The sequence below is a fragment of the Rhodofomes roseus genome, assembly GCF_022264815.1.
Source record: "Rhodofomes roseus strain CIRM-BRFM 1785 chromosome Unknown C8Q71scaffold_3, whole genome shotgun sequence".
Lineage (NCBI taxonomy): Eukaryota > Fungi > Basidiomycota > Agaricomycetes > Polyporales > Fomitopsidaceae > Rhodofomes > Rhodofomes roseus.
In genome coordinates, this window is record NW_025952959.1 from 809,725 (window position 1) to 836,531 (window position 26,807).

General features: G+C 58.3%; 10 protein-coding genes across 10 annotated transcripts; 6 read left to right on the forward strand and 4 right to left on the reverse strand.

Annotated features, from left to right (window-relative positions):
* The first annotated feature begins 576 nt into the window (after nt 1-576).
* On the forward strand, nt 577-2,492 carry C8Q71DRAFT_737913 (uncharacterized protein). Its single transcript, XM_047922632.1, has 3 exons — nt 577-672; nt 726-824; nt 880-2,492. Exon 3 carries the CDS (start codon nt 992-994, stop codon nt 2,159-2,161), a length of 1,170 nt encoding a protein of 389 aa, XP_047782914.1. The 5' UTR covers nt 577-672; nt 726-824; nt 880-991; the 3' UTR covers nt 2,162-2,492.
* A 215-nt stretch (nt 2,493-2,707) lies between these two features.
* On the reverse strand, nt 2,708-3,899 carry C8Q71DRAFT_700694 (Thi4 family-domain-containing protein; the record flags this gene model as incomplete). Its single annotated transcript, XM_047920136.1, has 5 exons — nt 2,708-2,850; nt 2,905-3,370; nt 3,426-3,466; nt 3,519-3,661; nt 3,718-3,899. The coding sequence occupies 5 exons, from the start codon at nt 3,897-3,899 to the stop codon at nt 2,708-2,710; spliced, it is 975 nt and encodes a 324-aa protein (XP_047782915.1).
* Nucleotides 3,900-5,264: 1,365 nt separating this feature from the next.
* C8Q71DRAFT_820441 (chorismate mutase) lies at nt 5,265-6,383 on the forward strand (the record flags this gene model as incomplete). The annotated part of the gene is made up of 5 exons (XM_047926177.1): nt 5,265-5,496; nt 5,556-5,577; nt 5,631-5,926; nt 5,984-6,255; nt 6,306-6,383. 5 exons carry the CDS (start codon nt 5,265-5,267, stop codon nt 6,381-6,383), a joined length of 900 nt encoding a protein of 299 aa, XP_047782916.1.
* Nucleotides 6,384-6,481: 98 nt separating this feature from the next.
* On the reverse strand, nt 6,482-9,229 carry C8Q71DRAFT_340469 (Septin-domain-containing protein). The gene is made up of 6 exons (XM_047917923.1): nt 8,694-9,229; nt 8,328-8,639; nt 8,139-8,185; nt 7,023-8,079; nt 6,849-6,963; nt 6,482-6,791 (listed from the first exon to the last, which is right to left on the reverse strand). The coding sequence occupies exons 1-6, from the start codon at nt 9,084-9,086 to the stop codon at nt 6,778-6,780; spliced, it is 1,938 nt and encodes a 645-aa protein (XP_047782917.1). The 5' UTR covers nt 9,087-9,229; the 3' UTR covers nt 6,482-6,777.
* An 82-nt stretch (nt 9,230-9,311) lies between these two features.
* Nucleotides 9,312-10,007, forward strand: C8Q71DRAFT_737932 (uncharacterized protein). Its single transcript, XM_047922633.1, has one exon. It carries the CDS (start codon nt 9,412-9,414, stop codon nt 9,859-9,861), a length of 450 nt encoding a protein of 149 aa, XP_047782918.1. The 5' UTR covers nt 9,312-9,411; the 3' UTR covers nt 9,862-10,007.
* Nucleotides 10,008-11,769: 1,762 nt separating this feature from the next.
* Nucleotides 11,770-15,301, reverse strand: C8Q71DRAFT_737940 (uncharacterized protein). The gene is made up of 7 exons (XM_047922634.1): nt 14,796-15,301; nt 14,699-14,736; nt 13,896-14,631; nt 13,488-13,815; nt 13,317-13,370; nt 12,654-13,256; nt 11,770-12,581 (listed from the first exon to the last, which is right to left on the reverse strand). Exons 1-7 carry the CDS (start codon nt 15,264-15,266, stop codon nt 12,262-12,264), a joined length of 2,550 nt encoding a protein of 849 aa, XP_047782919.1. The 5' UTR covers nt 15,267-15,301; the 3' UTR covers nt 11,770-12,261.
* A 680-nt stretch (nt 15,302-15,981) lies between these two features.
* C8Q71DRAFT_720762 (uncharacterized protein) lies at nt 15,982-17,712 on the reverse strand (the record flags this gene model as incomplete). The annotated part of the gene is made up of 3 exons (XM_047921382.1): nt 15,982-16,442; nt 16,522-17,037; nt 17,094-17,712. 3 exons carry the CDS (start codon nt 17,710-17,712, stop codon nt 15,982-15,984), a joined length of 1,596 nt encoding a protein of 531 aa, XP_047782920.1.
* Nucleotides 17,713-19,052: 1,340 nt separating this feature from the next.
* On the forward strand, nt 19,053-19,630 carry C8Q71DRAFT_737948 (uncharacterized protein). Its single transcript, XM_047922635.1, has one exon. The coding sequence runs from the start codon at nt 19,062-19,064 to the stop codon at nt 19,512-19,514; it is 453 nt and encodes a 150-aa protein (XP_047782921.1). The 5' UTR covers nt 19,053-19,061; the 3' UTR covers nt 19,515-19,630.
* Nucleotides 19,275-21,211, forward strand: C8Q71DRAFT_340874 (uncharacterized protein). The gene is made up of 3 exons (XM_047917924.1): nt 19,275-20,502; nt 20,555-20,780; nt 20,831-21,211. The coding sequence occupies exons 1-3, from the start codon at nt 19,634-19,636 to the stop codon at nt 21,020-21,022; spliced, it is 1,287 nt and encodes a 428-aa protein (XP_047782922.1). The 5' UTR covers nt 19,275-19,633; the 3' UTR covers nt 21,023-21,211.
* Nucleotides 21,212-24,020: 2,809 nt separating this feature from the next.
* Nucleotides 24,021-26,543, forward strand: C8Q71DRAFT_803498 (dihydroxy-acid/6-phosphogluconate dehydratase). Its single transcript, XM_047925973.1, has 11 exons — nt 24,021-24,287; nt 24,340-24,354; nt 24,420-24,515; nt 24,577-24,734; nt 24,797-24,999; nt 25,053-25,247; nt 25,298-25,487; nt 25,544-25,721; nt 25,779-25,972; nt 26,025-26,118; nt 26,180-26,543. The coding sequence occupies exons 1-11, from the start codon at nt 24,049-24,051 to the stop codon at nt 26,430-26,432; spliced, it is 1,815 nt and encodes a 604-aa protein (XP_047782923.1). The 5' UTR covers nt 24,021-24,048; the 3' UTR covers nt 26,433-26,543.
* The last annotated feature ends 264 nt before the right edge of the window (nt 26,544-26,807 follow it).

Consider the following 26,807-nt stretch of genomic DNA (forward strand, 5'->3'; position numbering starts at 1 on the left):
GGCAATGTGCATTGAAGAGTTGACTCTCACTGAGATGCTCTATGAACGGGGATCATGACTGTCAGTAGCTTTAGTAGGTGGACCCGCCGGCCGCATATGTCGTGGTTCTTACAGCAATGATCCACTGACGCTTCTAGCCACGAGGACCCAGCCTTCACCACGTTGCAAGCAACAATCCACCTGTACCGAGTACACGCAAAATCTTGCGTACACTGGCACCGTCACGAAGAGCATGGCACACACATGGCCAGTCCTTCGTATCACTCAGTCATTTCTGTATAAGACTAGAAATAGTAGGAGGCGTTCTGGAGCTAGTAGTCAATTCAGAACTGGCATGATGACGCACCGGATTCCAGTGCACAACAATACGAGTCCAAGAATTACGAGTGGAATGGGTCTCTCGCGTACGCCGCCGCATTGTCGGCGTCGATCGTGCGCAAATAGACCGTATCACTGAAAGACGTGCCAGTGGATCAGTGTTTGAATATGTTCGGAACACCTGAGCTATTTTGTGTGCATCGCATACAGCAAGACGACCATTCAGACATGATTGAACCGGTCCAGGTGAGAGTGGCGCCGGAGGGAGAGGGCGTCATGTGCGACGTCCTCACCTCGGGAGTCCCAGTGGCTCCCACTGTGGCCACCGCAATTCGCTCTGGCGGATTGGCCAGGGTCAGACCCTCTACCGTCCAGCACTACTCACTGAGTAACTCACGCCTCTCCAGCCAGAAACTTCGCTCTTCGACGTCCGAAAGCGAGCGACGAGCGGCCGAAACAGACGCGACATCGCGACATCGACGGAGGCGCGGCTTCGGGGACGCGAGGCATGTACATTCTGGCCATTGTCTCGTCCGCAATCGCCCGCTGATCTAGTTCCAGTTCACGACTCTAACGGAATATATGATAGACGTCGCCACCCTGGGAGCGCGGCCGAGAGCTATAAGACCGTGTAGACCATCGATAGACCATCCGCTTTCCCCGAGCTTGAGCCATGGCGACCTACTACACCCGCCCCCGCCAGCCCCTCGCCGCTACACCCATTGCCGGCAGCACCGCTCAACGAACTACACATCATGACAGCAACGAGACCGAACTCCCCTCGCTGGACATCGACTTTGGCGAGCAGTCCATCTACATCTTCCCCAACCCCTCTTCCGCACCACCGAGCCCTGGCTCCTCGCTCTTCTCCGCCCCGACCGACCTACCCTCCTCCCTGAACTCCTCCACCTCCCCCATCGACCTCCGCCGCCGCCCACGCGGGCGACACCACGCTTCCAGCTTCTCCGCCCAGACGAGCAGCAGCCGCAGCGGGAGCGCAAGCACCTACCTGCACGTGCACCACCCACTCTCGCCCTCGGCGCCGACCGACAGCGACGCGTTCATCGACGGCGACGTCGAGGTCGAGCTATGGGACTGGACGGGCGAGTCCGCGCGCTCCGGCTCCGCGGCGGGCGAGTCCGAGCCGGACTCGTGGGTGCTCGAGGAGGAGGTGCAGCGTGCGGGCCTGAGCCGGTGGGGCCTCGTCGACGAGGACACGCACGTCCGCGGACGGCCGTATCCGCTGAGAGCGTCGTCGTCCGTGGAGCATGCGAGGATCACGCTGGACAACGCTCGCCACCGATTGAGCCTCGCGCCCCTCCGTTCGCGGACGGTCTCCCGCTCGAGCAGCAACTTCACCTCCGCGAACGCACCCGCGCCGCAACCACGCATACGCATACCACTACTATCCTTCTTCGCTGCGCTGCTCTCTCTGGATTTGGACGACCCCGCTCTACGCCTCCTCACCCAGCCTGCTCCGGCCGACGGCCAGTCCATCCTCTTTCCAGGGCACTCCGCCAGCAGCCTCTCACCGCCCTCCTCGGAACCCTCTCCACCATTCTCCTCTGACACCGCGGACTGCGACCCAGAGAAGCGCTCAGCTTCAACGATCACGATCACGCCAGATCTGTCCGCGAGTGTGCATGGCCTGCAGAAGCTACTCGCGTCCACGACGGAGCCCGCGGGTGCCGCGCTGCGCTCGCTCCGCGCGGGCCTCGCGATCCCGGTCGAGATCAACGTGCCCGGGGTGTCAGTGGCGGGCCTGGCCGGTCTCGTTCGGGCGGTCGGGGAGGTGTACACGCGGGGCGGGCAGGCGTGGAGGGAGGTGTGGGCTGGTGCGTGAGTGAGTGCTATGTTTTGGCATTGAACAGATTGTGGAGTTTCATAGCGAGTAGGTCCTTCTGATGTGATTATACGAATGATGGGCAATGTTGTCCATGTTAAAGGCGTTTGGCTTTGTTCGTTTCGTTTGTTTTCTTGACGCTTTCTCTACTCTCGTCACAAGGACCCTGACCATGAGTGTCTGGATTGTTGTCTCGCTGTATCGTAGTAGACCTGGGCTTGTACGCATACGCACCGCTCATATATGTACGCAACTAAGATAGATCATACAGTAGTACTTCAAGTCTTCTTGTTCAAATCACTCGACGCCCATGGGCCAAGGTGTAGGTTCAGCTTCAGCTTTGCAGTACTCAAACACTTCAAACGGACTTCTTTGAAAGGTCAGTCGTCGGTCAGACAAAAACAAGCTGCCCCTTGTAGACATGGCATGCGTATACTGTTTACAGGACGTGTGTTTGAGTAACAGGCTACATAACAGTACAACCTCTCCCTACAGTACAACATGTTTTTAGACTTGCCCATCAGCTCACATGCCCACATGACATTTTCAGCCGACGATCTTGCCGTCGACGATCTGGGAAGACTCGAAGATGCGGATGGCCTCCTTCGCCGCCTTAATGCCGCTCGCCATCATCGCACCGAACGTCGGGCCCATCCGGTTCGAGCCGTCGTGCTCAGAGAGCTCCATACCTGAGAGCCAGCGTCAGCGGTCTATGGCATAACAGAGAAGACATCTGAACCGACCTGTCATAACGAGACCCGGCGCGACCTCGCGCGTCCCGTTCACGATCGCCGGCTCCGCGCGGTTCATATCCAAACCCCTCATGTTCCCGAGCTCCTTCAGCAAGCCCATGCTGACGAGCCGCTTCGCGGAGAACGCGCCCATCGGGCCGTCGTGGCCCGTCGCGGTGACGACGACGGGCGCGGTGATGACGTTGGGGTCCATGCAGCTCTGCGTGTCGTGGTTGAGCGCGACGAGCGTCCAGTTCGTGACGACGCCCGCGACGCGCTGCGCGCCGGCGTAGTCCGTGCGCACGATGAGGTCCTCGACCGCGGTCGCGTTCATGAGCACAACGTTCGGGAGGGCGAGGACACGCGAGAGCACGGTGGAGGTGAAGAGCGCGGCGTGCTTCACGACGACGAAGGGCCCTTCGTCTTCGAAGGGGACGCCGATCTCGGTGAGGAAACGGTCGGCGGGCTTGCGGACAACCTGTGGGGTGGTGAGGTAAGGTTTGCTTCTTGGTTCGGACGTGATTGCTACTTACCATAGGTGTCATCAGCTGTCCACCGAGCCATGCACCACCACCTACGCGGGAGTAAGTCAGACACTGAGATAGCAACTCAATGGAAAGGCGTACCAGGAGCTACACCAGCCTCGATGATAGTGACCTTCAGGTCAGGCCGCGACGTCGCAAGGTGATACGCGCAAGACAAACCCGCGCTGCCTGCACCGACGATGACGACGTCCGAGACGGCACGCTCATACATCTGGTTGAAGTACCTGTTGACATCATGAGCAAAGGCGCATACATCGAACCCGACACAGTATCTGCTTACCGCTTGATCATGGCGCGGGAGACCTGCGCCTCCTCAATCGGGGCGAAACGGTAGTTCCCGTTGTAGTCCTCCAACACATCGTACGTGCCATTCGCGACAGACCCGTTCGTCTTCGCAGCGACCTTCTGGAAGAAGACGGCCTCGTCGGTGGGCTGGGGCAGGGTCGCAGCAGGGGGAGCCATCTTCGCGGGTGCGGAACAACCGAAGCCCGTGCATCCCGAAGACTTTATACCATACCAGAGGGACCCCGTCGGAGTGGGCACTCCAAATCCCTCGCATGCTCGATTCCGTATTGCGTAGAGTGTGAACGCATTCCGAGGCGCCAGGCCCTATCTTGTGCAGTCAGTGGGCTCCCCAGCCGGGATCGTGACCCGGCGGTCGTGAGTAACCACTGGCACGTTCCAGTCACCGTCGGCCGTTTGGCCATCAGGTAGATGGTATCAGATAAAGCGCATCTTCTGCAGATTGTCTGAGAGAAAGAAGCTGGCCCAGCTGGGGAGTTCAATATTGGAGGTCCTCGAGAAGCAGAGTGGCTCCGCCGTGATCAATACAGTCGGTTTGAAGGGCTCGTTTAGTTGAGTGTCGGCCGCTCTAGGCCTACGGTACCCGGCTGTACTGAAGTTCATCCCGGATCCAAGTCTTCCTGAGTGCTGGTCTCCACTGTAGTAAGTTGTCAGAGAAATGCTTACACTCGCACTGGCAGCACTCGTGGACCAACGCCTGCTATAACGTCCGAACCACAGCATGGCAGAGAAGCGGCATTTACTTTGAGCCGTTGAGAAAGAGTGAATACTAGACCAGATAGAGCCTGTGACGCAAGATCCACGAAGCTCGCGACTGACGCTGAAGACACAGTTGGTCCAGCAGAGCATCTAGTATCTGTAATGCTATGAGTGAAGACGCGGACAACGCTCGAACTCACAACTCACTTGGCATGCTTATCTTACGGGCTCTATTGGTTCAGAGGTCCGTTATGACGCTGTAGAGGCGCGTGAGATTAGCAGCGAGCGTATTACGCCCCCGATACGCCCCCCTTCAACATGTACTTACATTGTACTAACTTATGTGGCCTCCGCGTCATCGAAGCAACCAAGCAAATGGGATGCGCATTCGGTCCTCCATAGTAGGCATGATGTAAAGGAGTGTGCTTTTGGATGGCGAGCCAGAGTCATGACTTCAACGGATGTGGTTGCAGAGGAAGTCAACGTCGGGCGCGCTCCTACTACGCGCGCTGGAACCGCGTCGGGCAAGCGCGAGACGACGATAGGACGACCACCAGCGTCCATTCCGGAGTTGCCGCTGAGAGTGGACGTTCATATCTGACTCGGACCCTCACCAAGAAGCGAGAAGATGGGGCAAAGCAGCCAGGAATGTGCGACCGGCCGGGACGCTGTGGGGATGAGCGACACACCACCTGAGAACCGCCCTTGACCGAGGTAGAAAACGACTCGCCTGTGCATCCCAGGACGCCTGGCCTCTGCTATCTCCCCCTCACCTCCGAGTCATCTTGAAGCCTAGCTTCCTAATCGCCGACCGCGACCTGCACCATGGCCACTACCCAGCAGAACTACATCCTCACCGCAGATCCGCTCTCGCTAGATCGCATCAGGTCGATCCTGAACCGGCTCGAGGACACCATCATCTTTGAGCTCATCGAGCGCGCACAGTTCGCACACAACCCCAAGATCTACCGCCGTGGCGAGTTCGAGGAGCTACAGAGCATCGGGTTCAAGGGCACCTGGCTAGAGTGGTTCTTGAAAGAGACTGAGTCCTTCCACGGTGTGTTTGGTCGAGTTCCAAGTTGCACGCAGCCACAGTCGCTCACTTAGCCCGACCAGCCAAGGCACGGAGATACACGAGGTGAGCCCAGTCCAGAATGTCGAGAATTTCGTTTCCTGAACGATTGTCGGCAGTCCTGATGAATACCCGTTCACCGATCCCGCCGAGCTCCCTCAGCCCGTCCTCAAGGGCGTCGAGCTCCCCAAGATCCTCTACCCGAACAAGGTCAACGCGAACAAGTCCATCCTCAGCTTCTACACGCGCTCCATCGTCCCCCGCATAACAGCTCACGCAACACTCGCCCTCGCCGCGGCCAAGCGCGCCAAGGGCATAACGGGCGACGACGAGTACGAGGATGACGGCAACTACGGTAGCACCGCTGTCCTCGACGTCGAGGTTCTGGGAGCGATCAGCAAGCGGGTACACTACGGTCAGTTCCGCGGCACTCGTCCCCTCTACCGCTGCCAGTGACGCTCACGCGCTCCAGGCAAGTTCGTGTCCGAGTCGAAGTTCCGCGCAGACCCGGCTGCGTTCATCCCACATATTCTGAACCCCAACCGAGCGGCCCTAGACGCGCTCATCACGAAGCCTGAGGTCGAGCGCAAGCTCCTCCAGCGCCTCCGGAAGAAGGCCGAGGTCTACGCACTCAACTTCTCCCCAGAGGGCGAGCCCAGCGGGGATGCCGGGCGGAAAATCGACGTCGATGCGATCGTCGAGTTGTACGAGCACTACATCATCCCCCTGACGAAGGAAGTCGAGGTGCGTTTCTATCTCAACGCCTCGATTGTATATCGTCTGATGCCTGTTAGGTCGACTATTTGTTGGTGAGGCTAGAGGGCATGTCGCAGGAGGAGATTGAGGAATTAGCAACGAGTAAAAAAGCATAGTATTTGTACAGCAACGCACTAGTCTATCTGTTTGCCGGATGCCCACCTTGCCATGTAATTCTATGGGGACGTTGAGCCTACCCCGTGGCAGGATGTGAGACCCAGAATTGCAGTGGGAAGGCACTGGAAATAACTGCACATCGCATTGATTCCACACTTCCACACAATCCAGCAATAGAGAAACAGTAAGAATGAGTGACGACTAGTGGGACATTGGGAGCACCATGGGTATCGCTCGACAAATGCACAGTTAACGTGAAGGCATAATGTTAGGAATATGGCAGGGTCGACAGAAGACTTAGGTATCTCCAGACAGTGATGAAGCATTACGATATATGAAGCAGAGCAAACCCAGAGATAATGAAGAGGACAACATCGACGGAAGCGACCAGGATCAAAGACCCAAGTCTGCAGGAATCATCGTCAGTCGAATAGACACTAAGAAGACATCGACGCACGACGCACCTTTCAGCAGCTTGCGCGTCTCGTGCTCGCTGATATTCGCCGTCGCACGCCTCGCCAGCAGCTTTTCCGTCCTGAACTTCTCATACAGGACTTCATTCGTGCGGATCTTCAGCATCTACCAAACCGTGTCTCAGAACCCAAGCTCCTTCCCATGTAAGTCGCACCACAACGCACCTTCATATACGTAGACAGCACCGCCGTGCGCATCGCGGCGAAATCACAATGTTGCGGATTCAACACGTCCACCGTCCCCCACCTGAACTTCCTGATGAACACGCCCCTCAAGTCGGCCGGCGGGCCCGCCAGGTACGGGAAGTGCTTGGTGACCGAGCTCGGCGTGGACGGGGTCGTCGGCGACGTATACGCCGAGTCCGCCACGGACTGTGCGTGCCCATCCTCAGAGGGCGCCACGCCCGAGCCCGTGTCCGTGTCCGTCTGCATCGACTGCTGGTCGAGCGGCGTGAGGGACGGCTTCACTGTGCGGCGGCGCTTGACGCGCTCGGGGCTGATCAGCGCGAACGGGAGGATGCCCGCGAAGTCGCTCTTCACTACGACGCTCGCGGAAAAGCGCACGCTCGCGACGCTGTCCACGTCCGTCGCGTCGGGCTCCGCGCGCTCCCGCGCTGCGAGCTCGGAGAGCGTCACCCGCGACCGCGACTGCGACCGCGCCCTGCTGCTTGTGCCCCCGCGTGTGCCGCGAAGCTTGATCACGGGGCGCGAGCGCCGCTCCTCTGGGTCCTCCTCCGGCTCGCTCTCTTCAGTGTCATTCGACCCCTGGCGCTTGCCATTCCCATTTCCGTTTCCGTGTCCGTTCCCGTTTCCAGTCGCGGTGCTGTCCCCGTTCGTCCCAGGCTTCGCGGTCGTGGGTGTCTCGGGGTTGATAGGACCGAACACGCCAAAGTCGAGGCCCGCTTCGAGGAGGTCGCGGCGCACGACGCGCTTCATCTCCGCGAGCGTGTCGTCCGTGAGCGAGTCTGCGCGTGCGAGGACGGGAAGCACGTTGGCACGCGTGCTGAGGCGGCGGATGACACGGATGTCTGCGGGCGACATCTTGAGGTCCGCGTCTGCCTCCTCGTCTTCATCTTCAGAAGTCGAGTCAGAGAAGGAGAGGTCCGGCGGGTTGGTCTGCTTGGATATGGTCGCTTCGGAGCGCGACTTTACCGGAAGTGAGGAAAGGGCGCGCCGCAGGGATGTGGTTATGATTGACTTCGGATCGATCATGTAGATGCATCTGTGGCGTGGTGTGGGGTGTGAGACGAGGTGTTTCTGCGGACTTCGATAAGGACTCACAGATGGATGTGCTGATCTCCTTTGCTCTGCCGGATGACTTTTGATTCCTACGAGATGATGTCAGTGAGTGCCGGGCCGAGGCATTGCATGCCGCTGGGAGGCGGTGAGGTGGATTGGGGAATGGTGCAGGCCAAACGGTCGGTGCGACGCTAATTGGGATCAACGTGCCACTCCGCGACAAACACGCACCTCGCTAAGTGTGTCCGAGAACTGCGTGTCCATGTATTTCACCACCGTGGAGACTTGCCGCTCCAGCTTGAGCTCGTGGCCCTCCTGGAAGTCGAGGCCGGGCGTGTCGATCACCGAGAGCAGTACACGATCGTATCGAGATTCGCATATTTCGATGCACGTCGATTGTATCGAGTCTGTTCGCTTCGGGGTGCCGCGGAGGAAGTGCTCCATGGCAGTCCTCTGCTCGGGCGTGGCCGTGGGTGAGATGTCGGCGGTGTCGAGTAGCAGCCGGAGCAAAGACGTCTTGCCTGTTCCTTGACTTCCAGCCACCTGCGATCACGCTATGAATGGAACTGCGGGACTGCCACTGCACTGACAACGCACCATGATGTTGAACGTCGTTGGGGCGCGCGCCTTACGCAAGCTGAGCTTTGGGCGCGAATGAGATAACTTGCGAGTCTCGTATGCAGAGGGCGGTGGTGGTGTTGTCGACATATACAATGAGGAAATGGGCCCGCCTGCAGGTTTGCCTGGAGACGACCATGGCACATGGAATGGAATGGGACCCTGTACTTCGGTGTCAAAGACTGTCTTGGCCGCACCTTTTGGGGGAGTTTGTTGCTGTGCAGCATCCGGCACGGCGGAGAGGTCGACGAGGTGCTCGGGCCATGGTATGCCTTGCGCGGTGAGCTCTGGGAGCGAAGGCGAGTGGCGGACGAACGGGGGACCGTCGTGGTCGGCCTCTGACTTGCGCGACTTGCGGCGGAAGCTGAACATGGCTCAACCTCGAGGCTTCGGGGAACGTGTAGAGAGAATGAACGTGCGAGAGAAGCCCGTTGGACGGCCAGCGCAGAGGAACACGGGCAGGTTGTGGGAGACACGGAGAGGAGGCTGAGAGACAGCCTGAGCACGGTCCTGGCCCTGTCGCAGTGCTCGGCCACAGGCGCCCACTTTCCCATTCTAGACGCCCGAGGCCCGCCCATTCCCTCTTTGGTGATTGGCGCCGCCCTCTTCAGCAGCGCGCCCATGGTCGGTGCGTCGACGGCGTTGTACTTCCCAAGTCCTTTCCATCTCTTTTTCTTGTTCGTTGGCCCTGCGGGGAATGGGTGCGCAGTGCATGCACAGGCTGTGCACAGGCCCATACTTCTTGTTGCTAGGGCCAAATTGGATCCGGCCACTTCCTGTCGTACGTACACATCCTTCGCTCGCTAGAGGAAGGCTCTACGTGGTCGAAATGTTGCTTCCGCTCTTCATCCGTGTTTACATTGTTGATCATTTGCTTTCTGTTAGATGTAGACGGCCATGGGCCATGTTCCTCGAGCTGGACCAGGTAACGTCGCGCGGAGCACATATCACCTGCTTGCTGCATTCTTCCTTAGCAGCGATTATTTTGTGTCTAGACAGCGGCCGGGTGGCCAATTTTCCAATGGTCGGCCACTGGCAACGAGGGCGCTGCTGCCAAAGTGCGAGTATACTGTCCTTCATCGCCATGTCCGGCATTGACCGTTTCGCGAAGCTGGGCAAGAAAAACTGGTATCTTGATATACGCTGAATCGACGTTGTCAAAGAGCCACCTCCAGTTCCCCTTGGAGCGTGCTACAGACGAGAGCATCTTTCATGCCGTACAATATATGTAGTAAGCACCGTACTCATTGTATGATACCAGTAACCAGAGTATACACTATCTTGCCATCGCCATTGAAAACACTGAATGCAACCACACTAGCTGCTGCCTGCATCAACGTGTCTCGGTAGTCCTTGCACCTGAGCAGGACTCATATGCGTTGTACCTCGAACAACCGTAAGGAAGCTGCCGTGCGGAGGAGTAGGAGGGGCGTATATCATAGTAATGCATAATTGCGAGAGAACATTGGAGAGTTTCTCCATTTTCCTCAACCGCCTATGTCGTCCTCCATTGTCACCGACGTGCACTTTCGGAGGGCGCGCGTCGGCCCCGTTGTATTTGGCGGCGATCCGCACGCTCTGCCGGTTATCGTTACCCGCTAGTCCGTGGATAAAGGTCTCGCGCCACACGCTCAGCCACCTCGGCGCGTCTCGCGACTGTCGCCTTCACACAACGCTCCATGCCTCGCTCAGTACTCGTTCTATGGCTATGAAGACCTTGTTTTCAGAATCTACGCGTCAAAATCACCTCAGGGAAGGTCTCGGGTAGGCCATATTGACAGTAAGCGACTCGCAAGACCTCCAGACGAGTCGGCGAACACCCGCAGACAGTAGGACTGGCGCACGAGTCTTACACATCGCGTGTTGGGATACTGGAGTAGACTGTACGGCGACTAGATTGCAGTATGTGTTTTATATGGAAAGCTCGAGACAGTATACACAACCCAGTTTGGCTCCAGGCTATGGTACTCAGGCTGGTGGTGAGGATGCCGGCTTCTTGTCGCACTCACGAATTACAGCATGTACGCTGTGGGATGTATTCTGGTACATAAGTGTGGAATATGAGCACATATATGCAGCTGTATACGGTAGTTATGTGTACACGATTGTATCGGCGTAGCAGCTGGACCTCCTGCGGAGCGCGGCAGGTCTGGGAGGTGGCGCTGGCGTTGGACATAAGGTCGTGTCATTAATGTGTCACATATCAAGGTTGAAAATTGAACGTTTCAACACTGATGGTGTATTGCTACATTCAAAATTGCGAACAAGTATGCTATGAGCCCGACGGGACTGAGCGGGGCTGCTTGGCACCGCGAAAGTGCAGAAGGCGAGCAGAAGGACAGAAGGACAACTCACTAACATCGAACAATCTCTGCCCTTCCACCCCAGCAAACGACATCCTCGGCTCGACCAATTCTCTCCTAGCATCCCAACACGCGATGTATAAGACCCGTGCGCCAGTCCTGCTGTCTGCGGGTGTTCGCCGACTCGTCTGGAGGTCTTGCGAGTCGCTTACTGTCAATATGGCCTTCCCGAGACCTTCCCTGAGGTGATTTTGACGCGTAGATTCTGAAAACAAGGTCTTCATAGCCATAGAACGAGTACTGAGCGAGGCATGGAGCGTTGTGTGAAGGCGACAGTCGCGAGACGCGCCGAGGTGGCTGAGCGTGTGGCGCGAGACCTTTATCCACGGACTAGCGGGTAACGGTAGCCGGTCGACCTCAGCTGGCACAAACGGCCCCTCGCTCTCGATGCTACCAATTCACGTTCGTGTTACCGAGCCCGACGCACTCTGCCTGTCCACATTTTTCGCGGATCCAGGTGCCTATCCCTGCAATACATATGGAATTGGCTGTAACAGGCAACTCTTCAAGCCACTAGTACTGATCGACCCGTAGCGCTTTAGAGCAGTACTTACACAGCTTGTCAGACACGCCGTCGTAACGCTGTCGGTCAGTGTACAGGCCAGATGATAGTATCTGTACATAGCTCCAATTTGACGGATTGCCCTGTGTGGCAATGAGCAATCATTCACAACACGGAGAACCATGATCAAGCTTGATTGACTACGCGCACGTAGAGATCCTTCAAATTGATCCCTCAAACCACCCTGACTTCGCCGTCATAGTAATACTAAAGATCACATACTCGTCTCCTCTCCCCCGGCACTTGAGCTTGATGAACTACGACTCTGCACAATGGAAGATTCTGAGGTAACAGCACACACCCTCCCTTCAAGTTACACCGCGCCATAGTCCTGGACGAAGGCTGCACAATCACGTCGGCCCATCGGCAATGGCACCGGATCCACAAAACCAAGCAAGCGACAGCGAGTCTGTCAGTGTGTGCGTCGCACCGTGGCGGCGGCGACGAATATATACTACTAGTACATGCGGCGGCTCCATGCAGCAAGCAACAATCGAAACATCCCAGCGACGAGTAAATACCCCAACAAAGCAGAATGAGAGCAATACACAATACACACGAGGCAAGCGTCCTTCAAACAAGTCTAAAGAAGTGCGTTCGCGCGCGGGCTCGCCGCGGAGTCTCAAGGCGCCTGCACACCCGCCATCACAGCGGCGGGCGCAGACTCGGCTGCCATCCGCATTTTCTTCGCCGGGTGACCGCCATCTGACGGGCCACCATCTACCATACCGATGCCGCGCGTCGTCCCGTTCGACGTGCTGAACTGCACGGGCACGGACGGCGACGAGCGCGACGACGTCGAGCCGGACGGGCCTGGCGTCGCCGCCGCCGCCCGACCGCGCGCCCTGCTCGTGCCCGGGTCGTTGACGTAGTTGCACGGCAGCGAGCGCCGCGAACAGCTGCCACACGCTGGATGCGCCCCGTCGCACCTGGTCTTGCGCGCTGTCAAGATAGCGGGAAACGCTGGGGATCAACGCGTGCCTCGGGCCCGATAGATCCACCATCACCACGTACCTCTGCAGACGTTGCAAGCCACGATCTTCGAGCCATGATTGGTCGCGCGCGTTTTCCCAGTCGCCGCGGCGGACGTGCGTCTCCGCGCCGTCATCTGACCGTCCTCTGACTTGAGCGACCCTATCGACGGCGGATCTTCCTGGGGCAGGCTCTTGGACGCCGAAGACGGGGGTGCTGATAGCGTGGCAATGGGCGGAAGCTCCGGGCGTGCATCCGTCAGTGTCACATTCCGCAGGCTTGTCGTCGCCTGCTGGATGGGCGCAAGTGTCGTCGAGCTTGTGGACTCGTCCCGCCGCTCGATCGCGCTGCTGAGGGGTGGAAGCGTCTCCCCGAGGAGCATGCCGACGTTCGAGTTCCGACGCGAGGTCGGCTGCGAGTGCGAGTGCGGATGCGACGTGACGGAGACCTCAGGGGACTGAGAAACGTTGTCCATATCCATGGACTGGTCTTCCATGCTCTCGCCCTCGCTTTCACTGCCGCCGAACTGTTTCCGCGCCTTCCTTCCACCACGCCCCTTCTGGCTCGCGGTGTAGTCGCATGGATTCGACCGTTTGAAGCACTGACTGCAGGCAGGCCTGCCGCCATCGCACTTCAGTTTGCGCGCTGAAGACACACAGAGCGTCAGTCAGAGCTGAGCAAGGGTCGCGGGAGAGAGAGACGCACATCGGCAGAAATTGCACGCGACCGTGATCTTCTTAGTGCGCAACCGTTGAGACCCTGTGTGTGGAGATACGAGTTGTCAGCATAGCAGCCGAGTGAACTCTTCGATGATGATAGAGCCATATATGACGATGACTGGTCTCACGACCCCTCGTGAAAAGAAAGGTGACTGACTCGAAGAAGTTGCAGTTCCCGGAGAGGCTTCCGAAGGGATCCCCGAGGGGACACGCGGTTGGGGGGACCCGGCAGGCCGCGAAACTGCGTCTCCATTGAGCGAGATAGTTGCCGGGCGAGCCGGGTGTGGTTGTCCCTTCACGGTAGCGTGAGACGGCGTAGTGTCTATAGCAAGGATGGGGCGAGACGCCTGAGAAAGAGCGGGAAGTCGGGGCGGCAATACGACCTGTGCGTGGGGCGCCCGAGTTGGAATAGGATGCGGCAGCGGCGGCTGGGTCTCCGCCCTGAACTTTTGGAAGAGATATTCTCTTGTGTATTTTTGCAGAGTCTGCCGCGAACACCCGGAACACGCAACTAGTCGTCAGTAAACACTTCAAGAAGTATTCCTGCGCAGCAAGATGACTGTACCTGCATGTGATGAAAGATGGCCCGGCGTAGTTGTACAAAGTCACAGTGTGTTGTATCCATGACATCGAGGAAGCCCCATCTAAAGCTTCGAATGAACTTGCCCGGCACGATTTTAGCGAATGTCTGTTGCTTGTGGTTAGGAAACTGTTGTAAAGGAGTGTACTGCAGCGTCAGTTCGTGACGGGACGGTGCGGGTCTAGCAACGCCGTCACTATGTGAATAAATATCCGGCGATATCACCGCGTAGGGCAGGCGCAGGAAGGAAGGTGGCGACATCGGTGGCGATGGCGGAGAGGTCGCTGACGACGAGGCACCGTTTATATGGCTTCCATACCCATTCTCGAGCTTTGGCGGAATGTTCTCAGACGAATCCCGGCGAGTGTACTGAGGGTACCCTGGGAAGGTGTCCATGTCGAAAATGCCGAACCCGATACCCGCATCTGCCAAGTCGCGCCGCACGGCCGTCTTCACAGCGGCGAGACGTTCATTGGTCAGGATGTCGGCGCGTCCAACAACGGGGAGGACGTTGACGCGCGACGATAGCCGCCGGATGGTGGCAATGTCGGCGGCGGGAAGGGCAGGCCGACAGAGCAGAGGGTTGTTGGTCACCGGGGGCTCGAGTATGACGGGCTCAACCTCGGACATGCTCCCAGCACGGCTCCGGGTGACGAGGGGGACGGGGGGCGCTGGTACCGATGGAGGCACTATGGTGTCCGGATCCAGGAAGTAGATACACCTGGGCGCATGCACACAATGTATCAGATAGAACCTTGCCTATTCGGGACGGGTCCGGCGACACTCACAGATGGACATGGTGGTCCCCCCTCTGCGCCATTCGCTCCTGCAAAGGGGTTTGGTTTGGACAACGCGCTTTGGGAGTGATTGGGAGAAGCAACTTACGTCGTCGATGCTTTCCGCGAAGCGCGCGTCTACGTACCGCAGGATATCGGTGACCACGCGCTGGGACGCGGCATCGTCGACAAAGTCGAGGGACGGCGTGTCGACGAGCGTGAGGGTGAACTCCTGGCTGTCCTCGCCCTCTGCGGGTGCCAGGTCGACGTTGACGGAAGCGGACCGGACGTGCGAGGTGTGACCGCTGCAGCCCTGGACGAACTTGGCGACGGACACAAGCTGGTCGTGCGAGACGGAGCGGGCGACGACGCTGGTGTCGAGGACGAGCCGGAGGAAGGAGGTCTTGCCGCTGCGACGCCCAGCGACCATGAGGGTGTAGCCGGGGAGGTCGGTGTCCGCGTCGCCTGCGGTGGTCGGGCGGGAGGGACGGAGACCGGCTTGCTCGTCCATGACCTGGCCGTAGGGGCCGTCGTCGTGGACGAGCTGGTCGGGGCGTGCCCTGTGGTCGACGGCGTCCATGGTGGGGACGTCGAGAGCCGGAGGGAGTAGCGAGGATGTGCGGGGGTGGGGTTCCAGATCACCACTCGCCCATCACCGCGCCGGCAAGCGCCCGCCAGGCTCGCGTTCCGGGCTCGGGCGCCTCTCGCTCGCAGTCCGCCACAGGCTCCCCTCCGCCAATGGCCGCCTCCCAATCGCCATGCCCCTCCCGCCCGCCGGTTTACGTACAGGCGAGAACAGTCTATTACTTTTGCATGCTATCTACGACATTAGCCATTATTAACGTGGGATTATCTGGACTGGGACCGCGAGTAGACCATAACACGAGTATAGCGATGTAGAGTGTAGTAGCCAGACATAACTTAGCACGAAATAAACATAAAGTACCGGCGGGAACGGAGCGGACGCGTCTGTCGCCCCCTGCTCCGTCTCGCGCGAGGATCATCCCAGACGAGCGCCGGGCCCCGGCTCTGCGCCGTGCTCCATCTCCGTCTCGGCGGCGTGCTTCGACCTCGTTGCGCGAGGTCGAGGCAGACCGGGGGCGCGGTGGACGTTCGCGATGAGTGTGTGAGCAAGTGCGGTAGCAGCCTGAGTAAGACCTGGATAAGGATTGGCGAGAAGTGATTGAGCTGCCAGCGACTTGGGCGGTGGACGGTGTGACATGCTCCCAGTGACTGCCGCGCGTGCATTATTCGGACGCTCAGCGCGGCCTGCCAGCCCACCGACGGGCACATGCCTACCGCTCCGGTGGCGTCGACCCGTCGTCTTCCTCCTCGTCCGTCCCCTGCCCGCCAGAACCCTCCTCCACCACATCCTCTGCCGAGTACTCCGACCCAAGCGACTCGCCCAATGGGCCTAGCGAAAAGTACCGGTCCTCGCTCGGACGATCTGCGGACCCTGAACCCGGCAGTCGCCCCGGACTACGAGGCGCAAGCACAGGAGGATCGGGTGGGAACATCGCATGGGGCTGCATCGCAGCTTCCTCGCCAGCCTGAGGGTAGTACCGGTCTGGAGGCTGGAATGTGAATGGCCCCGACAGCGGGCCAAGGGTGCCCTGCACCGTCGACACCGCCTGCTTCGCCAGGTTCTTCTTGCCAGGCCCGCGCCGCTTGGGCCTCCCTGGCGGGTACTTGCACGCGACCTGTCGCTTCGCGCAGTTGCCGCACAAAGGCTGGCCGTCGCATCTGAGCTTCCGTTCTGCGAGAAGGGACAGCGGTGGTCAGCCATACGCGCACAGTGACACAGAGGTACGACGTCTGTCGATCGAGACACTCACTCCGACAGAAGAAACACGCCTTCTCTGTCTTCTTGCTCTGCTTCCGCGGAGGCGGCTCTGGAGACTCGCCCGCCCTTGACGGCGATCCTGCCCACGACGCACTAGCTTCCACGTCCTCTGCACGCCGACGTTTGCGCGACGTCCGGCGCGAAGGCCCAGGTTCCGGCGGTGCGTCCTCCTCAGGCCCCCGCCTACTCACGCTGTCTTCTGTGTCGTTCCCGTCGTCTCCAGAATGCGTCGAATGCGACGTCAGCGAATGCTGATAGCTCCTGGGCTCCGAGAACAGCGGCCCAGAGTATCGGGGCGATGCGATTGTCTCCACCTCCCCGATCGGCGGCGCGTTTGGATCGAAACTGTACGGCGTGTTCACTGGCAGACGCGCTGCCGCCGTATATCGCGGTGCCATCGTGGCTGGATCGTACTGCGTCGAAGCCTGGTACGACACGGGGAAGGGCGATTGAGCACCGTGCCCATAGCCAGGAGGAGGTGCACGAAAATCCGGCACGCTTTCGAATCCTACCATCGAGCGCAGATCAAAGCGATGCACACTCTATCCAAGCAGCCCGACTTACTGTGCAGCAGTGGCCTCTCCACCTCGGCGACAGGCAGAGTCGTCCGACGATCCGCGGGGCTGACCGATCGCCTGCTCCCCGGGCGTGTTCGAAAGTCGACGGGCGAGAGCCGCCTCTCGATGTCGCCCGCCCGCTCCGCGACGGGCGAGCCACGCGAGTACGGCAGAACCTGAGCATACGGCGGCGGGTAGAGTCCGCGCTCCTCAGGCTCGGGCAAGCGGCTCGGCAGGGGCCTCGAGCCGCTTGCTCCAGCTGAGCGACGCGGCGGCAGCGAGCGTCCTCTGCGGGGGTCGTCGGGGTACGCCACGCCCTCCGGTTCGAGGTGGCGGCGCAGGTACCCAAGGGTGGGCGAGCCGTACTCGGAGCGCGCCTCAGGGATACGGCCACGCCCCGCCTCATAACCACGGCTGGGTCCTGGCAGAGGGAGGGAGTAGCTTTCAGGGAATGACTGGCCCAGGGGCGGTTGACGCGAGGACGAGGCGACCGGCTGCTCGCCGCCTGATTCGTGATGTCCGCCGTAGCGCGCCCCGGGCGGCGGGAAACTCGAGCTGACGTGGGGGAGCTGGGGTGGCGGTGGCGGACGGGAATACGGGTTGGCAGGCTCGCGTGCCTGCGGCATTGGGTAGGAATAGCCATGGCGTGCGGGAGCGAGCCTCTGTGGCTGGCTGGAAGGCCCCGCCTGGCCCTCCCAGTAGGATCGCAGAGCGGGCAGCCGCGGTGGCTCCGGTGGCGGCAGAGACAGATGTTGCTGGTAGCCGTGCACGCCTCGGGGAGGGGGCAGCGCTGGCTCGGTGGGAGACGTACCTCCGGATAGGATGGACTGCAAGGGGGGTAGTTGGGTTGCAGCTGGTCGCCGATTGTCTTGGAAGGCCTCGAACGGCTCTGCGGGCCCTCTTCTGGGAAGATCGCCTACATGCCTGTCCCCCTCGTGGAAAGCAGCTGGTGCGAGGCTTCCAACGGTGTAATCGGGGTCAGGAAACGAAGGAACAGGGCGAAACGCACGCGAGCTTTGATCCCAGTCTGCCCTTGGTTCTCCGCTCGACGAGGCCTCTGGCGGATCGTTCTGTCCCGGCTGATCAGGTTCGGGACCACGGAGGAGCCGTTGCAGACTACTCGGTAGAGTGCTTTGACGTCCTGGATCGCCCTCTCTTCGTCGCTCTGGGTGCATGTGTGGCCAGCCTGGGGACAAAGGTTACCAGAGGACGTCGCAGTCGCAGGATGTCGCTTTGTGCGGCGGCGGGGGCGGAAGCAAGACCAGTAAACCCATTCGACGGCAGGATCGCGGAAGAAAAGAGGGGGCAAAAACTGCGTGTCCGCAGAGAGGGGCGGATGCGGCCTAGGAGCCTCCCCCGTAAAGGTGCAAGGAGCGCACGGACAATCCCCTAAGGTTTGCTCCCGCTGCAGCACCGGTTCAAGAGGCCCAGTTCAACCATAAACCAGGCCGGGCGTCGGTCTGTCCGTTGCGGCGCATTACTGGATCGAGGAACGCCTCGGCATGGCTGGTGAGTGCATCCGCTCAACCGTTGCACGGCGAAGTGCGGTGGTCAAACTCAACGTGATTACCTGATGCGCATTACCAGCGTCGCCACCGCTGCACCATCATTGTCCACCCCACAAAGCTTCACTCAGATCGCACTCATTCTCTCGCTGTTCACTCGAACATCTCTCTCAAGGCCTCATCGGAGGGGCACCGAAGAAGTCGCGCTGATTGGGTGCTGGCCATATCGTGGGCAGCGTTCCAATCCGCTGGTTCGGCCGGTCACAAGTCACATAATCGAGCCGAAACACGATCGACTATCTGGCGGCGCAGAGGACTCCTAAGAACAGCTGCCGTGTTTGTCCATCTCTGCCCGCTGTGCCGGTAACACCGCCGATTGCGCCACTACTAATCTTGCGTCTGACTCGCCGCGAACCCAGCGAATCTCGCTCTCAACTTGGGTGGCGGCGCTGCCCTGCGGGTGGCGGGGCATGCCCGTGCCAGCCTCCGCACTGGCGCTTCCGGCTGGTCGGGGTAGTGTTGCGGACAAGCCGAGTTCAACTCGCGAACTCACTCGACTTGATGATCAAGTTCGCAAAACTCGGCTTACTTGTTGCGCAAGTCAAGTCGGCGAGTTGACTCTGGAGTTGGGGCTCCATATCTTACTAATTTTCTCACGCACCATAACGGGACACCATCGCCCCCGCCCTTGCGCGGCCCGACGCGATCGATCCAAACGCGACTTCAAATCGTCGAGACTGCGTCTCCCGCTGCGTCTCCCGTCGAGTTCTCCGCCACCCTGCTGTACGCGAATGTTTCATGCACTTCTGCGGCTCTCGCTCTGCACTGCAAGGACCCTGGGCCCATGTACGCGATTCGTCAAGCCGTTGGATTGTGGGTTCTTGCGCGACGGTGTGGTGTGTGTTGCCGGTGGATGTGTTTGAGGGAGGACGCGATGCGCGAAGTGTACAGTACCCTAGGTATCAGCTGAGTACCCGCCGTATGTTCTTCTGAGTATATATACTCGTTGCAAACACGCTATTATCCTGTTCGACTGGACTTGATGCCTGCCGACTGCACTTGCGGCGACCCTCTGGACTGCCGCTGCCGCGTCTCGAGTGCGAGTTCATCATTCCTCTCTCAGCCATCCTATACCACGCAGAGCCAAGGTACTCTCCCACCACAGCACTTCCAGCAGTTTCACTCGCCACCAGGCTATCCTCCATCATCTGGCTACCCGCAAAACTACGTCCATCCTTATGCAGCTCATCAAGGGACTGGGCCAACTGCGGCGGTCACAGACGGTGGTGCACCCTTCTATGCATATCCCGGGTACGGTTATCACGCTTTCCCACCTCCTCCACCCTTTCCGCCGCAAGCTACTTCGTATGTCCCGTTCCCGCAGGTGCCGCCTGATAGTTCCGGGCCGCCACCGGCAGCTGCAACAAACACCAAGTCAAAAGGTACTCGCGGCGGTACGTCAACACGGAAGCGCAAGAGCACGACCACTGCTACGAACGATGTGAACAAACGGACGTGTACGATGAATGTCGCGCCCGAGTCGTCAGCGACTTTGGGCCCGGGTACTGCTGCAAGCAGCTCTAACGTGGACGGCAGTCAGGTCCGAACCGCTACGCATTGCGGCGTCGGCCCGGTTGATGGAGGGTTGGAGTCGAGCGAGCCCTCTGCTGAGGGTTCGGCATCCTCGTGGAGCTTGGGCAACATTGGTCCAACCGCAGTCAACTCACCGTTGACGACCTTTGGCCTCAACTCACGGAAAAGGGATGACACTAACAGTGCAACAGCCACTGATGTATGGTTTTTCTGCCGTGAGCTCAAGGTCAATGCAAGGCCTGAGACAAAGCCTGAGAACGAGCAGCCGTTGCATCAGAAGCCGAAGACTGAATTCATTGGTTGTCGGCTCTGCGAGTAGTAAGTCCATTGCTTTGCGTTGAGCATTGAACAAGGCTAAAATCTCTGTTAGTCCGAAGTGGCAAACCTGGCGCAATACCAACGGAATTACGACCACCGTGCGGCGGCATCTTGAGCGTATGCACGGTGATCTCTACGGCCCGACCGTTAAGACCTTGGGTCTCAAGCATGCAAACGATCACCAACATTCCAAATCGGGCAAAGTAGATGAAGCGGAGGTGTTCTCCGTTGGTGAATGGGTCAAGAAGCTTGTACGTTTCATTGTCGTCGATGATCAGGTAAAACTTGGCTTGCTCCATGTCTCTGTGTGGTACTGAAATGGTGCCAGGCCATCAGTCTCGTTGATTGCCCAGAATTCCGCGAACTCCTTCTCTTCGGACCAGGGCCAGACAAATTGACAGACACTGATATTCCTCACCGTGACAAGCTTAAGGACGAGATTGTCAAGATGTACAGAGAAATATACAGTAGAATTGTTCTTGATGCACAGGTAAGCTCTGATCTACATTCCGTGCTATAGTCGTGTTGCATCATTGAATATAGAACGCTCTCGGTCGCGTGTCATTCACTGCTGACGTCTGGGATGATCCGACATTCCGGGCATTCATGGCTGTCACAGTGCACTACTGTACTAGGGACGAGAACCTTAGGCTTCGCATCCAGTCAAAGCTCCTCGCGTTTCGATTGGTTGAGGGATCCCATGATGGTCGAAATCTTTCCAAGGTTTTCCTAGGTATTGTCAAGGAAGCAAAGCTCGAAAAGAAGGTGGGTTTGTGCTTCTCCCAAATCCTTGTCTTCGTATTAAATTGTAGTCGTCATGGTTAGATCGGCTCAATCACGATGGACAACGCGTCATCCAATAAAAAGAAGATGACATTTCTCCAGGACGAACTCAACAAGGCGGGTATTGCATTTGATGCCGACGGTAATCGTGTATGGTATGTTTGATCACTTTGCATGCCAATCACAGAGCTACATAATTGGAGTTTTGACAGTTGCTTCCCTCATGGCATTAACCGTGCATGCCAGGCCGTGACAGACGAGCTTGAGAAAAATCCATATGAGCCTGTGTACGCGCTTGCCTCGGCACCCGGAGTCACTGAGGAATTCAAAGAATCCTGCATGCGGTATGCTGATGCACTCGGTAGCAAGCCAATCAGTAGTGTTCGGACAGTGGTCGTTGCAGCGCGACGATCTGGCCCGAGGCGCGAGGAGCTTCAGCGCGTCATCAAGATGGGCAACCAGTCGAACTTGTGGGGTACTCTTGAAAACCCGGTAGTGCTTCCTGAGGTCCAACTGCTCCGTGATGTGGACACGCGGTGGTCGTCAATGTATAATATGATAAGCCGCATGCTTAACTTGTACCCTGTGAGTGACGCTCTGTCCGGTGCTTCTCGGCTCATATACCCTCTATAGGCCGTCCGACATTTGATACTGAAAGACACCCTTGGAGACATCGCCGATTTGACAGATGACGAGCTCAACGTTCTCGTTGACATCCATCAGGTATTCTCGGCCCCGAACGCAGCGCAGGAGTTGCTATCTGCGGAAAAGACGCCTACCCTTTGTATGGCGTTACCCGTTTACACCGACCTGATGGACGTCTGGGAAGAACAGGCCCGGACGATCCCGGAACTACAGCATTACATCAAAATGGGCATCGACCGGGTGCAGAAGTATGTCAACATTGCCCGAACCAGTCGGATTTATGCATTAGCAATGAGTACGTCCGTCTGCACGTTACAGTAGTTGTCGCGGCTCTCTGACAACACATCATGCACCAGTAATCAACCCCACTGACAAAATGACGTGGATCAACGCGCACTGGACAGTACAACAAGCCGCCGATGCGAAGAAGTGGATGGTTGATGCCGTATGTAGAGTACCCAGCTCATGACACGTTGTACTAATATCAACAACTTTACATCAGATGGCCGCATTCGCAACATCCAAACGTCATGCAAGCAAGCAGACGAACCCTCCCCCGAGTCCTTCCGGGCGCGCAGGTACTACATCGAAAGCTGCGCAGGCACAGGTGTCTGGCGTGCATCGCCTGCGCGCCATCAAAAGCTTGCCGCGGCGGTCCAAGACACTCCCACTAGCAGCAAGCATTACCTCCCCGAGTCCCTCTGCCATCTCTCGTAGCTGCAGCGAGTCATCGGCTACCAGTACCGCCCCAGGACCACAATCGAGAGAAGCTAGTGTACCATTGCTAGCGCAAACGAACAGCGAGTCACCTGCTCCGAGTCTGCAGCCACCTTCAAGTTCACCTGCGGAAATTGCTGCGCTTGAAGCTGACGCAGTGATCCGCGACCGTACCATTGCGGAAAATGAGCTTGATCGGTATCTCACCGTGCCCCTGGTTCGTTCCGAAGATCGCGCAGTTGACCTTGTTGCATGGTGGGAGGTACGCCCTTGCTAATACTCTATGTCTATCACAGTAATTGCTCATAAAGTCGTCGTAGGGTCACGAGAACGAATTCCCGCTGATGTTCCGGGTCGCGCTTGACGTGTTACCTGTACAGGCATCCGCTGTGCCTTGCGAACGAATGTTCTCAGGAAGCAAGCAGACGATTACTGTGCAAAGGATCAATCTCTCACCCGAGATGCTCGAAATCCTGCAGGTGGAGAAATTCGAATTCAAGGGCGACCGTTTAGACTTCACGGAGGACACCCTTGCGAAGCCCGAGGACTACAGTTTGGAGGCACCGACGGCGTCTGCGGTTCAGGAGCTCATTGCGCTGGGGCGATTTGATGAACTGCGCGATCTGTATCGTAACCAGGAACTTAGGCAGAAATAGCTTCTAATTGCATCGTCATTCAAGTTGCTCAGTATTACATTCAAGTCTTTGTATACTTTACGAGCCCTTACCACCGCGACGAACTTCGATACGGCCGCGCACACAATCGTGCAGACCGTTGCTTGAATCTGATTGGCCAGTGAACGTGAGAATCACTGTACAGTTGTGGCACCTGGCTTGTAAGCCAACTCCTTAGCTTACTCGGCGGCAACTCGAAATTCGAGTTGTGATCGAGTTTGCTGACTCGGCTTAGCTTGACTCAACTTGCCGCAACACTAGGTCGGGGGCGCGCCTCGTGGTTGACGCACCGTGCGACTCTCGTCACCAGGAGGCAGATTTGATCAGACGGGAGCGTCCAGAAGCAGCTACTGAGCCCGGCATGGCAAGGGGCGTGCGCAGAATGTTATCTCGATTGTCATCAAATGAAATGTTCGCTGCGTTTCCCGCTTATTCGTTTAGCAGTAGCTTCAGTTTGTCACGTCCGCCTCCATGCTACTGCACTAGCTACGTCTGAGAATAATAAGGAAAATTGCATGCGTGCAGTGCACGGCGCTGAGAAGCCCCCGAGCAGACAGCAGCGATTTGAACGGAAATGAGGTGAGTGCGGGCCGGCGCCGATGGGCGGGCTCGAGTCAGGACTTGCGCGTGAGCGGGGTTTGTGTGATGTGTCACACGGTGACACTCGTCCTGCGCGCTACGTGACGTGTGTCTGTATCACGACCAGCCAAGATCGTCGACCAGGAAGATGCACCACGCACGGCCCTCCTCCCTCCAGCCGTCCAGGCGTGCGTGTCTGTCCGCCTCTCGACGATGCCTCTCGTCGTCGAGAGCGCAGGGCGCGGAGCAGCCCGTGATGAACCGATACAGCCGGACGGTCACGCAGCCAAAAACTCAGGGCGCGAGTCAGGCTATGCTCTACGCGACTGATGGCATTCAGGCCGACGAAGACTTCAACAAGGCTATGGTTGGCGTTGCTAGCGTCTGGTAGGCTCGCGCCACGCACACGTATCACTTTTTCTAACTCTCAGCTTCGCAGGTATGAAGGCAATCCGTGAGTAGACATACCACTAACCCTGTAGCCCTTCCAACATGCGAATCTGACTCGTATCATTCTAGCTGTAATAAGCATCTATTAGGCCTAGGCCAGGTGGCTAAGAAATCGCTAACTGACGCTGGTATCATCGGCTACCAATTCGGTACCGTCGGGGTCAGGTTTGTCACACTGCGACACCCGCGGCAGCACCGTTCCTCATCACTGACCACACCGTTGCAGCGATGGCATTAGCATGGGCACCACTGGGATGTCTTACTCGCTCCAGTCGCGAGACCTCATCGCCGACCAGGTCGAGACTGCCGCCGGCGGCCACTGGCTGGACGGTATGGTGGCCATCCCTGGATGCGACAAAAACATGCCCGGGGTACTGATGGCTTGTAAGTGTGGCATCCAATCTTCCCGCGACGTCTCTGAGATCTCGTCATTTTCTTTGCGTTAGTGGGCCGACTGAACCGCCCGGGTCTCATGTTGTACGGCGGAACCATCCGACCAGGCTCGTGCGCGGGCGCGCCGCAGCTCGATATTGTCTCCGCCTTCCAGGCATACGGGAAGTATTTGCAAGGCGGCCGGACGGAAGCAGCTGAGCAAGAGCGGTATCAGACCATTCGCAACGCATGTCCCGGCCCCGGTGCCTGCGGAGGAGTAAGTCCAGCGCCGCCCCCTATCCCGCCAGCCTGACAGGGGCTCCCGCACAGATGTACACGGCGAACACGATGGCGAGCGCCGCGGAGGCTCTGGGCATGGCCCTTCCGGGATCATCCTCCTTCCCCGCCGAGTCCCCAGAAAAAATGAACGAGTGTGCGAGCATCGGGCCCGTCATGCGCAACCTGCTGGAGAAGAATATTCTCCCCCGGGAAATCATGACGCGCTCTGCGTTCGAAACCGCGATGGTGACCGTCTCCCCGCTCGGGCGCCTCCCACGTGCTCATGTCACAATTAGGTTCTGACAATGATCCTCGGCGGTTCGACCAATGCCGTCCTCCATCTTATCGCCATTGCGCACTCCGTCGGTATCGAGCTCACCATCGACGACTTCCAAAATGTCTCGGACCGCACCCCTTTCCTCGCCGACCTCAAGCCGAGCGGTCGGTATGTCATGGAACATGTTTACAAAATTGGCGGCATCCCCAGTGAGTTGGCTGCGAATATGATGGTCTTGTCATACGCGCTGACAGTTTATCCGCAGAGATCTTGGAATACTTGCTGAGCAAAAATCTTATTGACGGCAACAACATGACCGTGACTGGGCGGACTCTGGGCGAGAATCTGGACCGCTGGGTACACGAACACGGCAAATTGGACTTCACCAGCCAGGATGTGATCCGGCCGCTCGAGAAGCCGATAAAGGAGACTGGTCACCTGCGGTCAGTGGGCCTGCATGGCACGAAAATAATCGAAATCCTCTGACCTAGCTCATGTAGTATCCTTCGCGGTAACCTCGCGCCCGGCGGAGCGGTCGCAAAGATCACGGGCAAGGAAGGCCTCGGTTTCACTGGCAAGGCGCGCGCATTTGACACGGAAGATGACTTTGTACGCGCCGTCGAGAGTGGATCGATCAAGAAGGGCGAGAAGACAGTCGTCGTGCTGAGGTACCTCGGGCCGAAGGGTGGACCGGGTGATTATCCTCTCTAGTCCTGCACGGACTGCTTGCTGATAAGCCGCTACAGGCATGCCCGAGATGCTCAAACCGACGAGTCTTATTATGGGTGCAGGCCTTGGCCATGATGTCGCCTGCCTCACGGATGGGCGCTTCAGCGGCGGGTGAGTCTCTCCATGCGCTGATGGTCCTTGGACGCGCCTGCTTATTGTTCGCCTCTTCCAGCTCGCACGGTTTCTGCATTGGGCATGTCGTCCCTGAGGCACAGGTAGGAGGCCCCATCGCTCTGGTCCAGGACGGCGATGTTATCGCTGTCGACGCGGTCAAAAATTCCCTTGAGCTGCAAGTCTCTGAAGAGGAGCTCGCGCGCCGCCGGAAGTCCTGGAAGCCCAAGCCGCTTAAATTCACGCAGGGAACGCTCTTCAAATACGTCAAGACGGTAGAGGACGCTAGCCATGGATGTATCACAGATGCATGAGGACGCCACAGGTGTCTCACTGCGACAAAAGGCTGCCTTGCTTGGCGGGAGTTCATTCACTAGCATGTTTAGACACAGTAGAGCGACAAAGAATGATAGGCTTTTCTCGGGAAATTATTGGCCAACGGCTATCGCGTCGTGACACCCGAGTGACACTCAGTCTGCTGCGATGACTCGCGTTACGAGAGTATCCCTTTTGTTCTCCGTGACAGCCAGCTACAGTCACAATCGTACCAGTAACTTCCCGAAACACCCTTCCACGTGCGAGAACAACCGATTTTGAATTCACAATATTCGCGCTTGGTTCGCGCAGATCGCGCGAGTCTCGAGAATGTCCTCCCCCCGATTGATGCTTCGTACGGCGATCATGCTAGC